Source organism: Pelecanus crispus, chromosome 4 (genome assembly GCF_030463565.1).
Source record: "Pelecanus crispus isolate bPelCri1 chromosome 4, bPelCri1.pri, whole genome shotgun sequence".
NCBI classification, from domain to species: domain Eukaryota; kingdom Metazoa; phylum Chordata; class Aves; order Pelecaniformes; family Pelecanidae; genus Pelecanus; species Pelecanus crispus.
In genome coordinates this window covers 19,011,385-19,033,417 of record NC_134646.1, presented here as the reverse complement: position 1 = coordinate 19,033,417, position 22,033 = coordinate 19,011,385, and the positions used below count along the sequence as shown (strand labels likewise).

The 22,033-nt window shown below is 39.6% G+C and overlaps 1 protein-coding gene across 1 annotated transcript in view; it reads left to right on the top strand.

The window, feature by feature from the left end:
* The window catches only part of WDFY3 (WD repeat and FYVE domain containing 3), a 122,013-nt gene that overhangs the window by 33,973 nt on the left and 66,007 nt on the right, over positions 1–22,033 (top strand). Inside the window, exons 11-18 of the mRNA XM_075708881.1 lie at positions 2,006–2,463; positions 4,547–4,630; positions 10,159–10,336; positions 11,434–11,648; positions 13,333–13,449; positions 15,560–15,787; positions 18,476–18,576; positions 19,638–19,856. Coding sequence (XP_075564996.1) covers positions 2,006–2,463; positions 4,547–4,630; positions 10,159–10,336; positions 11,434–11,648; positions 13,333–13,449; positions 15,560–15,787; positions 18,476–18,576; positions 19,638–19,856 — 1,600 coding nt within the window. The remainder of the gene's footprint in view (positions 1–2,005; positions 2,464–4,546; positions 4,631–10,158; positions 10,337–11,433; positions 11,649–13,332; positions 13,450–15,559; positions 15,788–18,475; positions 18,577–19,637; positions 19,857–22,033) is intronic.

The following is a 22,033-nucleotide window of genomic DNA, read 5'->3' as shown; positions in this document are numbered from 1 at the left end:
TTGAAGTGCGTACATTTGATGCACGGTTCTTATTTTCTTCCATCTGTCCCTGGCAGGTTTCAGACGAAGGCTAGTGAGTGAGTATGTGTTTTTAGCATCATCACTTGTAATCAGCTTCGGTGGGTAGGAAATGAGATTCTACAGTTATGATAATCTTCCCTGGCAGAGTATTATTCAGTTAAAAATAATGAGAATACATGGTTGGGAAAAAGCAAGCATGTAACACATAAGTTTGTTTTCACTGCCAGCTTGCGTTTTCCTGTGGCAGACCTACTTTATTTTACCAATTTGTTAGTTATAAATGCTGAATTAGCTAATATAAATGTAAATTGTAGTTACCATAGTAGAAGATAAAGCCGAAGAACTTGCTTGCTTAAGCAAAACAGTGGAAAGGTAGGAACGTAAGGCTGTGAGTGGAGGAGGAAGAGAGAAGACTCTCATCTGTTCTCTATCGTATTAGCTTTTTTGACTGCTAATCTAGACCCACAATTTCTTGTCAAAATAGCTAATGTTATTTTTGTAAATTGACACAGTACTGTTATTTTAAGCAAGTAGTAGTAAGTAAATTAGTCTTACCGGAGAGAACTCTGAGACATCTAGGTTCATCTCTGTTAAAAGGAGCTGTAATATTTCTCTAGCAGATGAGCAGCTTCGTATTATTCCAAAAGACAGAAAGGAAAGCTAGTAATAAAATGGTTCATTTGACGCATTCTGTCTATCAAGGTCTTCAGTTGTTTTTGAACATCTCATTCACGATACTTAAGGGAAGAGAAAGGATATTGCAGTTCCCCAACAGATGTAACATCCAAAGTCAGGGTTTCCGTCCTTCACCTGACGTGTTGTATTTGTCCTCCATCGATGCTGTTTTCAGAAGTTTTGGTTATGGAACTGACAGCCCAGAATGGTGCAGTGATGTGTCCCTTACTGTTTATCCAGGTTTGGCAGGAAATGAGATACTGCCTTGAAAGGAATGACAGTCTAATTATTTCACTACCCATCTTCTAAGTGCTTAAAAAAAAAAAAGCATGATTTTGAAGAAGTAAACTCTTGGTCATGAAAGATTCCCCCCGCCTCCCTAGCCTATTTTTCTGTATCAGTAACATTTTCTGTTGTTTGTCATGCTTCAGGTAGAGAGAATTTTTCTTCTGTATTCCATATTCACATGAGTCAAACTTCCCATGACAGCTGTGGTTTTTGTTTGTTTTTGGTTGGGTGGATGGGCATCCCCACTCCCTGATTTCACAGATGAATGAGTAGTATTCTCTAGTACCTAGAGTCATGTAGCTTCCGCTGCTTATACTGTGGCTTTGCATTTGTTCAGCAAATCAGGTTTTATCCATTTTTGTTTCTCTCTCTCTCAGGCTTATTTTTGAACAGCAGCTCTTTGAATTGAATGAAACGATTCAGAGATTTATGGATTTCATTGTAGAGGAAGGCTAAAACTAAGTGCAGTTTTGGGACTAATTCTTTGCTGCCATTGTTATCTTTGAGTGCTGTTGTGGCTTTGTAGCTGCCGGGTGCTTATGCATTGTAGATTTCTGGGAGGCCTGTGTTAGGATGCTCCAAGGTTTAGATTTCTCATTGCTACAGGCAGTTGTTTGCCCACTCTTGTTTGAAATTGTTTGTGAAATATGGTGGCAGAGTAGATTCCTTTCTAATAGCTATATTCTTTACCTTATCATTAAGGGAATTACCTAGGGATTTTGGGTTCCATTCTATGCTTGGTCAAGTCTTTTCTGTTGGCAGCTTCACTTACCTCCTTAATTTCTTCTAAATTAGGGGTAATGCTTTACTTTTTCACCCACTCTTTCTCTTTCTTAAGCTCTTGAGGATGGGGACTCTTGCAGTACAAAGTTGATCTTTGGAGACTTCAGGCATTACCAAATTCTGACAAATGCCTTGAGGATTTTGCTAGCATATCAAACAAAAAATTCCTACCTTTTTTTCAAGCTGTTTGTAATGCTGCTGCTTTTTCTCTTCTTTGTTTTGATTGTTTTGTCCATAGGCTCTACTCTCGGTGCTGAGAGAAAGTCACCGCACAAGAACTGTTTTTAGAAAAGTTGGTGGATTTGTGTATGTCACATCTTTACTCGTTGCTATGGAAAGATCTTTGTGCTCGCCGCCTAAGAATGGCTGGGAGAAAGTAAACCAGAATCAAGTGTTTGAACTGCTTCACACTGTGTTCTGCACATTGACTGCAGCAATGCGCTATGAGCCAGCCAACTCTCATTTCTTCAAAACAGAGATCCAGTATGAAAAACTGGCAGATGCTGTTCGATTACTTGGCTGCTTCTCAGACTTGAGAAAAATAAGTCCCTTGAATGTCTTCCCTTCAAATACACAACTATTTCAAAGACTTTTGGAGGATGACCAAATATCCCTGGATTCTGTGTCACCTATGCTAAGACACTGCAGCAAACTTTTTATTTACCTCTACAAGGTAGCAACAGATTCTTTTGACAGGTATGAACTTTGCTTCCACACCCCCCCATACCCCCCCATTTTTTTTCTCTTCCTACCCCCCACCCCAGTGTTCCCCAAATTAATTTTTCTTCAAATATGTTTGTTGCAAGCTTTTGTATTTCCATTTTAATCTATTTCTTTGTTCCTTCACTCCAGTGAGAGGAATATAAGGTGACAACATCTGACCAAATATTGACTTAGCTTGCTGGTGTTCTCCAGGGTATGCAGCATTCTCTCTGATGTTGAATGTTTTTGTCATGGCAGCAATTGAGAGAGACATCAGTTTATGGTTATATTTGATGTGTTGAAGCAACCTGTTGGTTGATAGGCAGACTGTCTGGTTGCTTTATCGTACAGAGCTACTAGATTTTTATGCTTTTATTAAGTCAAATGAAAAATTGGTTGTTGAACATCACACCTGAAGTTCATGTTTCCTTTGATACAGGACTTTAAGTAATTAGATAATATCATGATGACTTTAGAATCACAGAATCATTTAGATTGGAAGAGACTTTTAAGATCAAGTCCAACTGTTAACCTAGCACTGCTAAACACACCATGTCCCCAGGCACCACATCTACACATTTTTTAAATACCTCCAGGGGTGGTGACTCAACCGCTTCCCTGGGCAGCCTCTTCCAATGCTTGACAACCCTTTTGGTGAAGAAATTTTTCCTAGCATCCAATCTAAACCTCCCCTGGCACAGCTTGAAGCCATTTCCTCTCATCCTATCACTTGTTACTGGGGAAAAGAGACTGGTACCCACCTCGCTACAACCTCCTTTTAGGTAGTTGTAGAGAGCGATAAGGTCTCCCTTGAGATTCCTTTTCTCCAGGCTAAACACATATAGGCTAGACATCTTGTTTTAGATGGATTGGCATGTTCTTTAAAGTTCTAGCTAGTCTGTAAATTACTGTTTTTTAAATTTAACTGGGAGACTTTCCCAAAGTTAAACAACTGGAATTTAAATTATACTTAAAGTATACTTGAGATTTGAAATGAACAGTGAAGTCTTAAAGTTGTTTGAAAATGATAACAAAATTTACTGAAGTATGTGCTGAAGACTGGATTGTCTGAAAGTCATAGTCACCCATATTTTAAGGTGCAAAAAAGTAAAACACAGACCTAAGCTTCGTATTTGGGACCTTGGAGCTACTGCACCCCAGCTATTTAATGCATGTGACCCTGTTTTTCTAAGGTGGGCCACCTAGTTAGTCAAACACAGGGTCTCATTTTCCAGGTGTTGAAGGTGTGACTGCATATGTTGAGATATTAATAGAGCTGCCAGTTGGTCAGGCTTTCTTAAACTAGGTGACTAGTGAAGTATAAACTTGATGTTTTTGTTAATGAAAATTTTGCCTCCAAAGCAGCAAATCTTAATGCTTTTCTCTTGTTTAAAAAGCAAAACAAAACAAAACCAAAAAAACAAAAGCCAAGCACGGAAATCAATTTACTTGATCTCTTTTTAAAATAGTATTAAACTATTCAGATGGGGGGAGGAAAATGTGTATTAAGAATGTGTTACATGTACTGTAGAAGTTATAACACTGGCTAACAGTAAAGTATGAGGAATCAGTGGGGTAAGTAAAACCCATGGTGCTGTTGCATAAGCTATCTCATTAAGTTCCTTTTTTTTTTTTTTTTTTTTCCCTGTCATCTTTAGTGACTGCATTCTCCCTTCTTTCTTAAATTTTCTGATCATCCTTCCCTGTAAAGTTTATGTTCATTTTATTTCTTACTCATGTTGGTTATACTTATTTTGCTCATGCTTTATTTTCTCCTCTGAATTTCTGCTGTTTAACATTGAAAGATGTTCTGTTTTGCTAGCATGGTCATATCAATAAAGCTCTGCAGAGTAATGAACAAGGACCGCAGAGTCATGCCATAAAACAAGCACACGCTTTGCATGTCCGCGTGTTTACCTGGTGCTTGTCATTCAGTAGCGTCCTTTGTCATCCATGTTGTTTCTGAAGAATGGATCCTAGTAACTATTTTATTGGCGCTTTTGTAAAACTAACAAGCTTATGGCCTCTGGTTTCTTCTCTAACCTCTCTGTCCTACCCCTGTCTGTTTTGTCTGTAGTCGTGCAGAACAGATCCCTCCTTGCCTGACAAATGAGACTTCTCTCCCCTCTCCCTGGGGTACGCCAGCTTTGTCCAGGAAAAGGTACCGACCTTTAAAGAGAAGTTGATCCTCGCTTCTGATTTCTGTCTCACTGTTGTGTTTCTTAGTTCTTGGTTTTTTTTTTTTTTTTCTCTGAAGTTGCTGTTTTTTTCTGAGGTGTGTATTTTCACTTGCGTGTTTACTGGATAAAATAAATGGAAAGGTATGTTTCATAGTGAATCCTAGGTAGTGATGCTAAAGTATGAGATTAGAGATGTCTCCAGGCTCCTGAGGCACTTAAAGTTCACGATTCAAAACCAAATAAGGTCTACTATAAGAAATGGGAGGTATAAATTACACTCTCGGGAGCAGTTCAAAGAAGTTCAGACTATGCTAGTAGATCAGTAAATAGAGCACGATTTCTTTTTTTCTTGACTGATTTTTCAAGAGAAGGTACTTTCAGTAAGGAGGTGGATGGTTTGTTAAGGTGCTCATTTGTTAGTAGTTGCATAGAATAAAAAATAAAGAATGAACCTGTCAGTACTCGACTATCAAATGATGTAGAGGCATGCTAAATTAAAAGGTATGGAAAGAAAGCACAAATGGCACAATGCAGAAATCCTAGCACCCACTTCCCCCACCACTACTCCCCCACCACCCAAGCTACTATCTTTTCTTATGCATCTTAGTGTCTGGTAGATTACTTTTTGTTTTTTTGAAAAGAAAAAAAAAAAGTTTACTGATTCAACAACAGTGTGAGTTACAGGCCTGTGCAAATGATGAAAAGGAGATTTTTCCCAGAGCCCCCAGGGAAGGGGGAAGCCATTCGTTATCTGAAAATGTAGGTTTGGCAGAGATTTGCTTTTGAAGGCTAAAAAGACATTCGAAAGACGGTGGGTTATCTGAGGTGCAGGTGCCATGCGTGGAAAATATGGTCATTCTTGCTTCATGTTTGGCTTAAAATATGCTGTCAAGTTTCGTGTTTGGAATGTAAAATATTTTGCAAAGGGAAACAACCAAAGCTGCTTTTGGAAACTGCTTTGAAAGGAGATGTTTGTACTCGAGCAGGTTAGTAAAGAGAAGCCTTTTTCTGTCTTGCTGAGTGACATTGCCCAAGTCATACCTGGGTATTCTGAAGGGTCTGGCTTGGACAAGCCATTTTCCCAATAATTCAGAACTTCTTGGATTGTCATTTCCTTTCTTTTCTAACACTGAGGCATTTAGGAACAAACATAGTAGTTGCAGTTCACAGAGAAAAACCTTAGCTGCCAGACTCCTTTCCCTCTCATTTACTCTGAAGAAACTTGAAAGAAAACAGCGTTTCCTGTGGAGGCTTTTTACAGCTTTGGCCCTGATATTAACCTCTAGCATTATGGTTTGCCCTTTACTGTACCACATCTTGCTGTTCTCCCAGGTGTAACTGGCATGGCTGCTCACGTTCACTGAATTTCTCAAACGCACAGGTATGTGAAGGCTTGCAGCAGAACGCGTGCAACGCCTGCCAAACAGGAGCTGATTCCAGGGTGTAATGAATAAAAGAGTGCCAGATGGGTAGCTGACACAGCCTGGTAATTAAAATATAAATATATGTGTATATATGAATAGATATGTTAGGCTTCCTTTGGTTTTGTTTTTGGGTTTTTTTGTTTGTTTGTTTGGGTTTTTTTTCCACTGAAAATGCAAGCAGTTATTTGAAAACTGTGTGGTATAAGGTGAGGTAAAGGTCGAATAGTTTAAAAAGCCAGTATCCCTGTGGGGTGCTTTGGGCAATTTAGGTAAGCACCAGTATAGTAACGTGGGTGCTTGCTGAGGTAAAGGAGCATGTTTGACATGGATCACAAACAAAAAAGGCCTTTGGGTGATAACAAGTTGTGTAAGACTCAAAGCAAAAGTGGACAGAAAGAATGAACATGCTGGCCTGGGTGACTTTTCAGGTCCTTTCTGTAAAAGCATGTTTTCAAGTAAAAAATAGGCAGGGCTAGGCTTTTCAGAAAGTCTGTTTGAGCAGCTGTCTGCTTTCTCACGGTTGTTGAGCGTCGTGTTTGTCATTCCTAGCGAATTCAGTGCCAGTAGCTGGGATCTTCCTACTTTCAAAAATAAGCAACTTGGGGTTTGTAGTCCAATATTATTTGATTTTCTTTTTTTTCTCTTTTTAAATGTCAGATACGGTCAGATTCTGTTGAAGTTGACTGTTCTGAGAGAAGTGTTTGCTCTTCTCTTATTGTTTTCTGTCTCCTTTACTTTGCTTCCCTGGAATCTCCCTTGTTGCTGTGGCTTGGTTTTCTGCCATTTGACTGGTAAGACAGGTGCCTGAGGGAGAGCCCCGTGTTGTTTGGCTAAAAGAGCAAGCAGACACTGTGCACACAAATAATTCTTATAAGCAAAAATAGTACAGTTCTGGTTTGATGCATACAGTCTAGAGCAGTTCTGGATACATAGATAAGCTAATATTCTCTCTCAGACATGTCTGCCACTTCTCAAACCTCTCAAAGCTGTTATTTCCCTGAGAAGTGGTGCCCTCCAAGTATTATCCTTTATGTAAACACAGTAGGTAGGACTCCTTCAGCCCATGCGTTGGGATGGCAGTACATGGCTGTCCTCCCTGTTACATGGAATGGATTGTTCCACCCCCTTCCTGTATAATTTGAATCAAGAACTACAGCTTTGCCAGTTTTTTGATTGCTATAGATTTTGGCAGAAAAAACTTGACTTGACAGGGCATTGGGGTTTTTTTGTTTGTTTGTTTTGGTTGGTTGGTTTTTTGAGAGGATGCTTTGGGCCTGACAGGCTGAAGTAGAGAATAGAATGTAACTTGGACTTTAAAGTACTTTTAGCTATTGTTTTTACAAAGTTTGGGTGGTGATCACTCTTAGAGAATGATGTGCAGAGGGTTTATCTACAATAAATCTTACTTCTTTCCAGATGAAAATGGTGTTACAATTCTCATCAAGAGTTGTACTTAATTATATAATTTAAGTTTGATTTTTTCTTCAGTTTTATTTTTTTGTTAAATTACAGATCTATGTGTTGTCTTCGGTACACTGCCTTTTTCCATTGTCCACTTCTTCCTTTTCTCCCTTAAAAGGGATCATACAAAGAATGTAAAAGCATGGCTAAATTAATTTATTGCAGGTTCTGCACTGACCTATAGACCTGTAATATTTGATGAATACTTTAGCAGGATTTTGTAAGATCTGTTTTCTTTTCCCTGCCTAGAGAAATCTTTTTGAACTGGGGTGGGGTTTTTTTTCACTGTTTTGATACAAGTACTCCTTATATGGAAAAGCTAAGTATAGAAGGTATTTTAAAGTGATGTGGAAAAACTTTCAATAATGTGTGCTTTAAGGATGTAACTTTTACTTAGATTGCTAACAGAAAAGCAAATTGCCTAGTCTTGACTGTATCCCCTTTTCAGTTTGTTGTATGTAATGTTGAAGTCCAGGCCATTTGAGGCCAGGATCATGTGCTTGTTCATGAACCGTACTGAGCAATGGCGGCGTGGGTTTTTATTAGGCTCTCCCTATACTACCATGTTATAACCTCACAGTTTACCTAATGAGGTGAATGTGATAGTGCAGATCAGGGTGCTTAGAAGTAAAATTTATGCTTAAAAGTGGATGGAAGCTTGATCTTCAAGAATGTCTTGGGGAGTGGGAGTTTCACTAGACTGAAGAGCTTTCTTAAATACAAATGGATATTTAGCTTTTAAACTATATCCTGTAAAACTTGCACTGAGATGCTCAAGGTGACATTGGAAAGAGTTAGCAGTTTTCTTCTTCAGATGAAGAGCAGTGCTGTTAGGATGCATAAGAAACAATTGCCCGTGTTTCAATCTCTGCATTAAGACAGAGAAAAGGGTTGAGATAACATCTCTCTATGATAGTATTACCAGTTGTTCTCCTGTTCTTGATTCCATTTAATTTTAAAAGAGACAACAAACCATTGCTCTACCTGCCAGATGTTTCAATTGGTGAGTCTGCTGAGAAGTTTAGGAAATTCATGATTAGAGTTTGTAAAAACACTAGAAAAATTGATTTGAGCATGTTTTTTTTCTTAGTCGTTGGTTGCAATAGAATTGCCATACTGTTTCATGTAAGTGTTTGCTGTAAGTGTTAGCTGAATGAGTAAAGCATCAGTAACTTAATCTTTCTTCAAAAACTCTCTTTTAAAAAGTGTTCTTGGATTGTTCCAGACACCAAGTTCCTGTTGATTCTGCTATGATCTGCCGATAGGAACGCTTTTGTTGCAACACTGTTTATCCAGCCCATTTTCCAGCCAGCAGAAGAAGATTGTGCTGTACCCCCTAGTGTCGTGTCTTAGGCTAAATAATCCATTGCCTTAGCCTTCCCTGACAAGTGATGTTTCTTGCTGGGGTGGGTGTCTGTGTTCAAGATGCAACCTTCAAAGTGTTTACGACAGAGTTGCGCTTGCAGCCTTCCTCATGTCCCATCTATGTCCTGTTTTTCCCAGGAGAAGAGATTTTGTAGTTGGAAGTGCCTAATGGGTGAGGCACAACGAATCTGAGTGTTATTTCTTTTAGGGTCAGGGGTAGGTGAATGTCTGTCACTGAGAACAAGAGAGAGGAAATGCCTCTTTCAACTGATTTGATAGGAAGAGACCCATTTCTAGACGGATTCCCTTCTTGTAAAACAGCAGGCAATATTTCATCTTCAAGAAAAATTTACATGGAGTTTGTTTTCTTTCTTCTTACAAATAAGCATATATGATAAATACCATGAGAGTATGGGTGGTTTTGGGGTGGGGGGTGGGGTTGTTTTGTTTTGTTTTGGTTTTTTTTGTGGTGAGCATGAGCCTTTTGAGCTATCTTTTGCTTCTAAAGTACCATCTTGAAAGCATAGGTTCAGTAAGTTGCTTGTGCTGTTTGTGTGTTGAATCTTGTGCTGAAAGAAGAACGGCATCAAGCTGATACCTCCAAAAGTTTCAATGGGAAACGTGTCTACAACTCTCAGGCACAAGTGGTTGCTTCTCAGTCAGTGTGTGAAAGCCTCATTTCCCTGGATCAGACTAAAGCAGCTTAATGTAAAGCTAAGGTGCCATAGCAGTCATGGAAATACTGAGAGCATATGGGGTGCTGGCACGAGTGTACACCAAGAACAACTTTCTGTTTCTGTAGGCTAGTTAGAGATTGCCGAGAGTTTTGTGAGAGCACATTTTATAATCAGTTGTTAATGAAGAGCAAAAGTGGAGAAATGTATTCAAAGCTGAATTTGTCCCCCAGAACAGAAGCCAGTGGTAGCTTGCATGCTGCTGTCGCTGTGTGCTGCCACTGCAACTAGAGTGAAAAGAGGGAGGTGGTAAAAGCAACCTTTAACTTCTTCAAACTGTGTAGCATGTGGGGAAAAGTCTTCTGAGTTCAAGCATTGTCAAGAAATTGAGACCCTTCCAGGTTGTCTTTGGGGAAGCATGTCCAACAGGTTTGAGAACAGGAAAGCGCTTAGTCTGTCTAACTGAGGGAAGAGAAGGGAGAGGGTAGTAACATCTATAGGCCAATTCAACTTTACAGGTATTTGAAAAATGCAAGGCTCATAGTAGATGGGTGTTGTAACTGTGGGATGTTTTCTGTCCTGCAGGCACGCATATCATTCTGTTTCAACACCTCCTGTTTGCCCTCAGAAAAACATAGCTGATGTGAAACTCCAAACAGGACCCACATCTGTACAAAGCTCCGATGCGGTCATTATCCACCCTGGTGCTATGCTCGCAATGCTGGATCTTCTGGCCTCTGTTGGATCGGCTACACACCCAGAGGTAGGGAAAAAATTCTGCTGTCTTAAGCTTTGAGAGTGACTGGGAGAAAGGATGTCTATGGGAAATACGAAGACTGATGATGTCCTCTTGTTTCATGCTAAGAAGCTAATACATTTCACAGACTAATTGAGTTGAATAACTGTGGTGACATAGAGGTCTGATACAAATTGTTTTATTTGATAGGCTTTGTTTTGTTTGTCTTTTTCAAACTCCTGGCAATGTAAATTTAAAGAAATGTCTGAAGTGGCCATCAGATAAGTTCCAAGCATTGTGATTGTTGTTTTCCCTGCTGTTTCAAGTGTTAACACATAATATGAGAAGGACATTTGATTGGACGTTATAGCTTGGTGTATACGTGCCGTTTGAAATAGCTGGAATATGTTCTAGTTCCAAAATTGTACTGCCTGCTTTGTACAATTCCCAAACAAAAACCTTTACTGGTGTTTCGTATATAAAGGATTTGTTGGACCTTTTTTAAAGTTGCTTAAGGTTTGGGGTTTTTTTTTGTTTGAGATGTCTTCCCTGAAGAACACTGTTTTGTTGTTTTTGTTTTTTTTTTTAAAAAAAAAAGTCCAAAAGCCTACAAGAATTACTAGAGTTGATTCCTCTTTCTTGTCCTCTACTGGTGAGCATGGCAACTTACTGTCTTCGGGGCATTAATTTGGCAGTTTTGTTGCATGTATCTTAAATTTTGTAGAGATTACGATAATGATGTTGTTACTAGGAGTGGCTTAGCAGTCAGAAAAATAGAAGTTCTTAGTACACTCTAAGCATGTAGAACTTCTAAACTGACTCACTTCTGCTGGTGAAAAGGAGAGGTTAGTTTAACCACCCCTACCTGGATTGTTTTTCCTTATAATGGATGTGGTAATCTTTCATATAACTTATTATCCTTTTTCATAAAGAGATGGAAGGGTCTCTTCACCCGCACACACACACGCCCCCAACACACACACATGCACATATATTTAAGTATAGGACGTTTTGTGTATTTATTGTTAATGATAGTTTCCTTTTCATTATTATGCATAAGGGCTTCCTTTTATTTGTCTTCTCAGTTTGCGTCTTCTCAAGTTGTGTGCTCTTCTTCTTTTCAGCATGCGCTGGATCTCCAGCTGGCAGTGGCCAATATCCTGCAATCTCTAGTGCACACAGAGAGAAACCAGCAAGTCATGTGCGAAGCCAGGCTCCACGCACGACTTCTACAAAGATGCAGTGCTGCTCTGGCTGATGAGGACCACTCGCTGCATCCGCCACTCCAAAGGATGTTTGAAAGGCTGGCCTCCCAGGCACTGCAGCCGATGGTGTTGAGGTCAGGAAGCTAGCATTGACGTCTGGTTGAGCTGAGCCCTGCTGCCTGTGCTGTCGCTGGCTGGCTGTAAATGGCTCGGATTGGTAGAGAGCATAAGTGACCTTGTGTGGTAGTGATTGCACAGGATCCCATTTTATTTCTTATCAAATAGACTGTCTTGCTTCTGTTAATCAGCATGTAACCCTGGAGGCACTGGGAATTGGAGGGCGGGGGAGGAGGAAGAAGCATGGAGTGGAGAAATCTGTTTGCTGTTTTTCACAGAGGTTGTACTAAGTTAAATGCTTGCTTCCTTCCTGCAAATATGGAGAGGCTATCAAAAATGCCATTTCTGGCTAAGTCCTCAGGAAGAGGAAACATAATGGTTTTAAAAGCAACGCTGCCATAGAAAAAGATGGATTCCTAGACATTTCTGTGCAATGTTGAATACCTCAGATTGGAAAAGGTTCAGGCCAGCAGTTTTATTTAGCACTTCAGTTTGTGTGAAGGAAATGCAGGAATGCGATACCAGAGGTGTCTGGAAAAATCTGGGGTTGCATAGCTTTAAAAAGTTGATCTTTCTGCATATTAATGCAAGTAGGTTTGTACATCTATGCTAGTACTAGAAAAGAAAGCTTGAAAAGTTTATGAGCATATTGTGAACCATTTGTTAAATACCCACGCAGTTCTATGATGCTTTGGATTGCTTGCTAGATTCTGGGGAGACCTTCCTGCCGCCTTGCAGTATAAAAAGGGGGCTTATAAGAATGACAGAGAGAGAATGTTTACCAGGGCCTGTAGTGACAGGACCGGGGCAAGGGTTTTAAACTGAAAGAAGGTGGATTTAGACTGGACATAAGGAAGACGTTTTTTACAGTGAGGGTGGTGAGACACTAAAGAGGTTGCCCAGAGCAGCTGTGGATGCCCCGTCATTGGAAGTGTTCAAGGTCAGGTTGGATGGGGCTTTGAACAACACGATATAGTCAAAGATGTTGCAGCCCACAGCAGAGGGGTTGGACTAGATGATCTTTAAAGGTCCCTTCGAACCCAAACCATCCTGTGATCACTGGAATAAGGAACTTCATTGTATTATCTCCTATGGATCACTGACTGGCTGACCTGACTTTAGTGGCATGTAGCTGTGTCAGAAATGATTCTGCAGGGAGCGTGCTTGCTGGTAGTAGCATCGCAGGGACATAAGCTTCCCTAAGCATAGATACTGATAGCCTGGGTAGCTGTAGATATAGATACTGTAGCGTATAGTTGATAGCTGTGAAACTATCCCCCAGCCAAATAGGACACATGGATAAAACAAAGCTGGGTCACTTACTTCAGCCTGTGGTCTGCTTTTCCAGATGAGTTCAGCTTGCTGAATGTGCATCAGTGAGCATCCTGATGTTCTCCTGCAGGATGCAGCAGCCTCCTGCCAAGTCTTGGAATTAAGAGAATGGAATTGGGAGCTTTATGAAAATTGTTTGATTGGTTAAAATAATGTGAACTTTTGAGAGCATGTGTTCAAAATTTAAATAGTTTCGAATGGATCAAATCTGTTTCATGTAATTACGCATTAGTTTGTTTATTTTCTTAGTTAAAGTTATGTTTGTTATAAGTAATGACTGTCTTTTTAAAAAATGGTATTAGATTTGGTGCCATTCTAGGCAAATAAATAGACAAAAATATTTGTAAATTTTTTTATTCTCTTTCTTAGGGAATTTTTACGCTTGGGAAATCCTTTGAATTGTGGAGCTTGGGACAAAAAGCTGTTGAAACAGTACCGAGTGCACAAACCCAGCTCGCTGAGTTTTGAACCAGAAATGAGAAGTAGGTGCTGAAGTGCTAGAAATTTGCATAAAGAATGCTTCACTGACATGTCCCAATTGCATGCTTATGTAAAATTTGTAGATAAGCATCCAGAAGAACCTGACTTTGCCCCGGCTTTGTATGAATGTGAAATCATCAGAACAGTTTGATTGGAAAAAGTTCTAAATGCAGAGGGAATGTAGTACTTGTATTTAATATATATCCAGTGAGGTAATTATAATTCTTTATTTTAGGAACAGTAACTATTAAATATGATAGTAGTTTGCTTTTAAGTCTTAGTAGATCCTGAGTTTGTAGTTATTTAACAGTAAAAGGAAAAGTATTTTTCTCAGATACTTTCATGTGCATATTACATGTCTTTTATGTAGTGTCTCATGGGTTCAGTAAGGTGTCAGATAAAATCACTGAAATTCCTACACTTAAGCATAATTCCATTTATTTCAGCTAGACTCAGGAACCTGGCTCATCATTAGCATCACTAGTAATGAGAAAGAAATTAAAAGAATCGGAAAAAAAAATCAGCACAATTTACCTAATCTGGCAGAATCCTAATGTAATAATCATTTCTCTTTTAAAGAGGTAGAATTGGGAGTTGGAACACCCACTTTTAATTATTTAAAGTTCAGCAGTCCCCTTTTAACATTCATTAATTTTTCATAGTAAATATTGACAATGGTTTTACTCATTGCTCACTTTCAGTATGTTTACTTTCCTAGTATATTAAAACTGAAATCTCTAATAGTATGTGATAAGCATGTGTTGAATTATGAGTGTATAGTAACTTAAAAATTTTCAAGAAAAAGGACAGACTTATCAGCTTAAAAAAAAAATGGCGTGGCAGGAGGACACCATGACAACTCAGTTTCAGTTTTAGTTGTGGAATTAACACTGTGGGAAGGTAGTCACAATGTATTTTGATAGGATATTCACTAGATATTCCTAGATTATAGATACACATATGCAGTGGAAATTTTCATTATACCTTTGTGTGGTATCCTGTCATGGAAGTTCATCCATCTGATGGAATACTTCATATTCTGTCAACAATTACACATCAGCTCTGATTATCATACTGGAAAGTTACACCTGTTTTCCAGCCATTTAATGAATCAATCTGATAAACTGCACTGAATGTCTGTGACCGATGGATTCCTCGAGTCGATCCAAACTTCTCTTCCACATGCAGTCTTTCCTATTATTATCCATGAGTTGTAGAGCTTGGGAATAGCTGTTTGTGTAGTATAGGAGAATCTCAGTAAATGGTAATACAAAGAAATTATTAATAAGTTGCCAAAGCATGTGGTATTTATTTCTAGGTGTCAACTCAGTCATCGTATGGCCAGTTGTAACACATAGTTAAAATGTTTGAATTATTTAAAAGGAGCTAGAAAATATCCTGGATGGTACTGAATTACAAGCATTAAGTAATGAAATCAATAAATAAAATAAAATAACTCAATTCACTTATTTGATCAGGTTCAGTACATTTAAAAAGAGGAGGAAAGGAGAGAGTCAACTTACCTTGGCCAGCGCTTTATTTATTTGTTTAATAGGGTATTATCACAGGGGAAAGTAAACAATGAAAACTGAAAATGTGAGTCTGAAAACGTTTTAACCTAGGAAAGGGAAGGCAAAGCTAGCTTCTGAATACCACAAGTTATGTTAAATTTCCTAAGGTAAGCTTACTGAGCCTTCCTGCTTCTTGAGAGCTCTTGAGACTTTTAGCTCAGAGTTACTGCATCTGAAAAACATGAAGCAGAGTTTTTCCTGCCTGTTAAGTTAGGTAGCAGGAATGCACCTGAATGGAGCCACTGTGAAAGGGACACTTTCCTGATGTTAGGTAATGGGATGGCCTCTTGGCTCAATTTTTTGGCTTTATGACAGACTTTCCATAATACTTTGTGCAAGATGCTCATCTCTCTGCCTCAGTTGAACGTTTTTATAATGAGAACAATAATTCCCAACACATAATCTTCTGAGAGGCTGAACTAGTTCACGATGATTGACAGTTCAGCTGTTGCGCTGGAAACAGTACTTGAAAAGTCCAAATAAATAGCCTGAAAATGCCTCCCTTTTGCAACGCTGTCTTGTTTCTTGGCTTCTACTGTAGATAGCATGGTTACCTCAATGGAAGGTCTGGGTTCTGACAGTGTCTTCAGTTTGCCTGAAGACAGCCACTATCGGATAAGCAAGAGCCTGCTCAAGCCAGCAGAAGGGAGCACAGTACCCCTGACAAGAGTGAAGTGTTTGGTCTCCATGACAACCCCACATGATATCAGGCTTCATGGATCATCAGTTACGCCGGCGTTCATTGAGTTTGACACGTCTCTTGAAGGGTTCGGGTAAGGTCCTACGGTGCTTTCAAGTAGCATGGGGCCCAGTGCAATGTCTTCTTACCTTCTTCTTTCAAAGAAATACCTGTAATTTAATGGGCTGTTTGCAAACCAGAGACAAATGTATTCTTTAAAGAAAAGAAAGGAATACTTCAAGCCACATAAATTTCCACTCTGTCATTAATGACTTGAAACCAATGCTTGCTTGCCATATGTGAAAGTAGAAGTTGGCATGTGTCTAAATGTTTATAGTACCCTCTCAGTTCTGGATTTCATGGGCCTTTTCAAAATGAAGGAATACCAACATACCCTTGCAGGAACTCATTAGTTGCTAGGGTTTATGTGCAACATTTGGATGGTCCAAATGCTCTGAAGTCCACTTAAAATTGCTGAAGAACTTGGAAATGAGGAAGTGGGCAAAGCGGAGTACAAGTAAAATGAAAAGGAGGCTATGTTGAGTCCAAATAACTGGAAAAAGCTGATTGTTAACTGGAGGTGTAGCCTGAATATAACGCTTAACTCATTTTGTCTTTTAGCACTCGGTATCACCTTCATTTACTGTTTTTTGTTTGTTTCCCTCCCCCAAAATTAAACACCTGCTGAGTGAGGCACTTTATGAAGATCGTATAATATGATTTAACTTGACTGTTCAGAAGATGAAAACATGACACCATTCTCAGCATCTGTTTAAGGAAAATGTTTTGACTTTTTGGTTATAAAAATGGAATAGAAAAACCTTAAAACACTCATTTTCTCCTGTGGTAAGGGGTAAATATCTCAAAAATTGCTATAAAAATTCAGACCAATATATATAAGGAACAGGTATTCCTTAACTGCCTGTGGACTAGTCCATAGGTGGAGGCTTGCAAATAGCCAGTATCTTGGAGAAGGCAGTGTTGTGAGGTACATGCAAGTCATAATTGTAAATGGCACCTCGAATGATAAGTAATTGTTCAGAATTTCTCAGAAGCTTAGTTAAAAGCTTAAAAATCTTGACTAGGAGCTTTATTAAGAGGTTTTTAGTGACATGAACCACCAAAAATGACAATTGCTGTGAAGCCCAAAAGAGTGTGACAGATTCTTGTATGAGATAAGTAGCTCCTCAATGGTTTTTTTCAGTCTCTTTTTTATTTAAAAGAATTGTAAGAACAGGTAGAAATGATCTGTTGTCCACAGCTGTACCACGATTTCATAAAACCAGAAGCAGCTCCACCTGACAGAATCGTTCATCTTGTCTTTTTCTTTCCAGGCCTAATATTTATACTACTGTGTTTCTTAAATCTCTTTCTGTTCTGATGTGGCCTTTGACAGAGCCACTTGAATCTTAGTGCACTTGGACCAGTCATCCCAAATAAACTGGAACAAGAGCACAGTCCAGCCTGGCTATTTGGGAGGTCTGCTGCTCTGCATTCTCTTTTCAGCTTTGCAAAGCAAGGATGCAGCACCTGTTTTGTATCTAGCCTTCATATCCAATATAGTCAGGGACAGACTTTTCTTTGAAAACAAATGGTGCTCAGAGCTCTGTTCTACATCCTTCATAAAAGAAAAGAAAATGTTTTGGACTTAAGAAGAACTTGAAATAGGCTAGCAGAATGAATTGTCACTGTGGTTGCTCTAGGAGATTTGTAGGTCCTGGTAACATGTCCAAAAGTAATCCACGTAATGCAGCTGTGACTTCTTGTAATTTCAACAAGTCACCTAAGAAGGCTGCTATAATCAATTAAAGAAATTTAGAAACTTTTTGGTCTGTATTAAAGTGCCAGGGTGTTTCATGAACTCAACAGTTGGCGGACCCTTCCAAGTTATCTGCTTAGAGAGAACATGCTTGTAACACCATTGACCATGGGATATTCACCCAGAGAAGAACATTTTCAAGAGGGAGGAAGAAGTACATAATGAGAACTGTAATCAAAACACGGACTGCTGTTGCTTTCAAGACGGGTGGTCAAGTTAACTCTTTATAGCTTATGTGAGAACAAAGTAACTCCTAGCTCTGTCAGGCAACTCAGCTACAGTATACTTAAACTAGCCTGCTCAAGTGTAAATGTCAACAAAATGATGATTCTTCAGCAAGTGGAAGAGCCATCATTTTGCCTGCAGTAGGACAATCTATACAAACTGGAAGCTGAACTCCTGTGGGGATTCACACCACCTTGGGTAGTCTGGTCACTGAAACCATCTGGGCTCTTAAAATCTTTTAGTACCTAGCGGAGGTGCTCCTTATATCAGTTTCCATTGTGTCCACAGCATCAGTGGCTCTTGTAAGGACCAAACGTAGTTAATTTGGTGAAATATGATGTTACTGTGAGAGTGTACGTACTTAAAATAAGAACATCGTGGTATGCTATTAGCAGATCCTTTGAATATTTAGTGAATTCAGTCTCTTTGGGAGTCCAGAACATCTGAAAGAGTGCAGCGAGTTATGTTTGCCCCAAGGGAGCATCTTACACTATGGAGCCATGTGGGCATAAGTCTGTCTGCCTTTGCACCAGAGACATACACTGCCAAAGCTCTTTGCACTGGAGATAATTTAGCCTCATAAGGAGAATTGGTTTCTACTTTTCATGAAGATGTACAGTCAAGGAGAGTGATGGTGTGCCCATGGTATATTTTCCTAGGCTATATTTTGTTTGTATTGAACTCTAGTTATATTGACTGTCATAAACTCTAGTGTGTTACGGGTCTTCTGTTTAACAGCTGTCTGTTCTTGCCAAGTTTGGCTCCACATAATGCACCTACAAATAATGCTGTTACAACAGGACTTATTGACGGTGCGGTTGTCAGTGGAATTGGAACAGGTAAGTACTTGAGTATGACTATTAGTAGCGTTTCGTATCTGATGCTTAGTTCTCTTACATTTCTTTGTTAGCCATGAAGTGATAGTATGGTGTTGGACATTGTGTCTTTTTTTGTGTGTGTTCCTGTTGCTTTTTGCCCCCAAGTCAATGAAAAGCAATACAAAATAGAAATGTGTGATTGCTTTAAAATACAAAACTTTCAGGAGAAGGTTAAGTTGTAATCAAGAGAAGCATGTGAATAATGAACCTGGATGCATTAAGAACAAGTTGAGGTAGTAGTGTGAAGAGCATAGGAAACGTGGAATGAATTGTAATGCTGTACTTGCAGCTTTGTTCTGCTGAATTCTTGACTGAATTTATTACAGGTGTAGTTACACATATCATCACACAAATCTCATTTAAATTGTTTGCTGTCCCTTATAGTTGTTCACTGTAGGCTGTTCACCCTACAGGAACCTGGTGTGCTGTGGGGCTAACTGAACATGATCACTTAGTTTTTAGACTTAACACCTTTTTTTAACTAAGTTGAAGGTTTACTGCAGTAAGAAGGAATTAGACAGTACTTGAAGTCTGTGAGCTCTTTGTTGTTCTGTGGGAGCACCCCAGGAGTTGAAATGGAGTCAGGTGTATGTGGTGGAGAGATCTTCTTCAACAAAGGCTTCTTCAGTGAGTCACACTGACTGAAGAAGCATCTCATCATAATATTAGCAGTTTCTGAGGGCCTGATCCATTTCCACGTTTTTTGTCTGGGGAACTGAAACTGGGTTGTTCTGAACAAGCACAGCTTCAGAGTTGATTTTTGTTTTTAGAATAGAAGGGAATAGTGTACAATTCTTGCTTTACTTTGTTTTGAAAGAAACCCCTCTGAGCTAGCTTTATGTGGCTTTTCCTCAAAGCTTGAGTCAGAAATGAAAGAAGTAACATTGAAGTCCATGAAGGAAAAGTTTGAGAAAGCACAGCTAGTATCAACTGAGCTGATGTGAAAAAAGGAAGAGGAACAAGTAGGTATCCTAAGTACTAGCTACTCCAGCTGTATAATGGGCTTTCACTTTTGTTTTTAGGTGAAAGATTTTTCCCACCGCCATCTGGTTTGAGCTACTCAACTTGGTTTTGTATTGAACATTTTAGTACACCTCCTAATAACCATCCTGTGAGACTTCTTACTGTAGTGCGGCGTGCAAACTCCTCGGAGCAGCATTATGTTTGCCTTGCCATTGTCCTCTCAGCAAAAGACCGGTCACTGATTGTTTCAACTAAAGAAGAATTGCTTCAAAATTATGGTAAGGGTTATGTCATGTCACCAGCTAATGGGGATGCAACAGCAAGTTTATTTTGAACCTAGTATCTAGAAGAATTGTGTGTGATGGAACTTGTATAGTTCATTTTAGACATAATTTCTTGAGGTGCAAGTGTCAATTAACTTTGCTTTGAAGAAGTTTGGAAATAGTAAGCTAACAGGTTGTGAAGGCTTTTTCAATCTGGATAGTCCCAACACTGGAGGGCTATTTGAAGGCGATCAGTCATTCACTTCATGTTTTAATGCTGTGATCAGTTTTCAGAAAGAGTTTGTAGCTTCTCTCAGTATCTGTGATCAAAGATGGAAATAGATCTTCACTGCACCTCCTCTAAGTGAAGCTGGTGAGGCCAGTGAATTTGCTAGAGAGAGCTATGGGTGCAGTCGGGGGCTTTGAGCTTAGCCATCTCCTATCTCCTGTCTCCTGCCTCGTCCTCCATTCAGAGCCTCCACAAATTGTCAGTTATGACAGGCTGTTTATGCACTGTGGCTGTGGAGGAGCAGAGAGGAGCAGGGCAGCCTTCTGCATATGTTTCAGGCTTAGCTCTTTACCAGACCAACACGCTGGGTTACAAGTGGTTATCAAAAATCTTCCTGCTTCTGTTATTTCCTTTTGAGTAGGGATCACTAATAAAGAATTCATACAACTGTTATTATTTAAAAAATCAAAAACAAACAGTGAAACAGACTGTTACAGAATATTCCTTATTTTCATGATAAGTGGGCATTTGCATCATTAACTGCAGTAGTTGCTTTTAGTAGAAGTCAGGTTCAAAACCTAAAACTCGAGAGCTGAAGACCCATAGTATAAGGGAGGAACTAAACCTCTTAAATTACAAATATATTGACAGTGTTATCTTTCTCAGAAGACTGAATTCTTACAAGAGAGAATTAAATAAGTTTATCTTCATATTAATTGCTTTAGCCTGCACTGGAGCTATAGATCGTATGTTTTTAGTTTGTAAGCCCCTATTATCTAACTCTTTAAAAGTGATTGGATTTGAAGAGGTTTTGTCAGAGAAGATCTGAAGGTCTCTAACTACAAAGACTGTTTTTTAATTGAACGGGATACTTTGCTTTACTGGAGTTGTAGTTGGTGGTGTACCGTCAAGTGCTGAGCAGGTAAGTACCTGAAGAAATGAGATGGCAGGCCTGCCAGTGTGGGGACTGGAAGTGCTGACAGTCTATTGAAGAATAAATGGAATGGTTTAAGGGTCTTTCTTGTGAGCGAGAATTGTGCTCAAAGGTGTTTGGCTTAGAAAAAGAGCTTGAGATTATTTTTGTATCTGAAAGTTAGTTCCAAGTACTCTGCTTTTGTCATTTTCCTTGTGTATTTCTAAGGAAATGAGTGTTCTCCCTGTGCAGGCAGCTGTTAAGGTAAGAGGATTAGTGGTTTCTTTTCTTTCGCTGTGAAAGAATGAAGAGAGATCTGAAAAGCTCCTGTTTTCTGTTGAAGCATTCCCTAGTGGAGAATTTTCGAGCTTTGTCTTTGGGGAAAGGGGGCGCAGTTAGAGTGTTTGAAATAGAGTGTGGGTCATTCAGCTTTGTGATGGAGAAGCTAATGCACTTGCAAACTGATCATGCCCCCTGGATGTCTTTTAGAGACATTTAAAAAAATGTGTGCTAAGAACAAAAGTGTATTTCAACATTCAGGAGAAGAGAATTCAGTACCCATTAGTGAAGAAAGACCTGGGAAATGCTGAAGAGTATAGGTGTATGAATTGGGAATGGGTGGTCAGCAGCTTGTGGTTTGCAGCCCCTGTGGGGAGGCTGGGAGTGGGTTCCTCTGGCCACGCGTCTCCGACTCCTCTCACCATTGGTACGAGGGTGGCCGATGGAGCCGCGGGTGCAGCTTGCCTCACCCCACAGCAGCTGGTGCTCGTGTCGGGTCAGCGGCTGTATGACCTGGGCACCACTGCTGATAAGGTGAAGGGAAGGCAAGAGTGACTCACGGCAGTTGCGGTACTGAAATGGAACAGATGAGACATCGTGAAGTCTTTGTTTTGACTTGGGCAGAAATGTCTCAGCCCTGAGCTACCCCTTCAGTAGAACCACTTCAGAAAATTAATTTTCCTTAGAACTGCAAAAAGGGAAGAAGAGGAGCCACTGTGCTGAGGCTTGAGTTATGAGTACCCCTGCTCTGTGCTTGATGCATCTCACTAG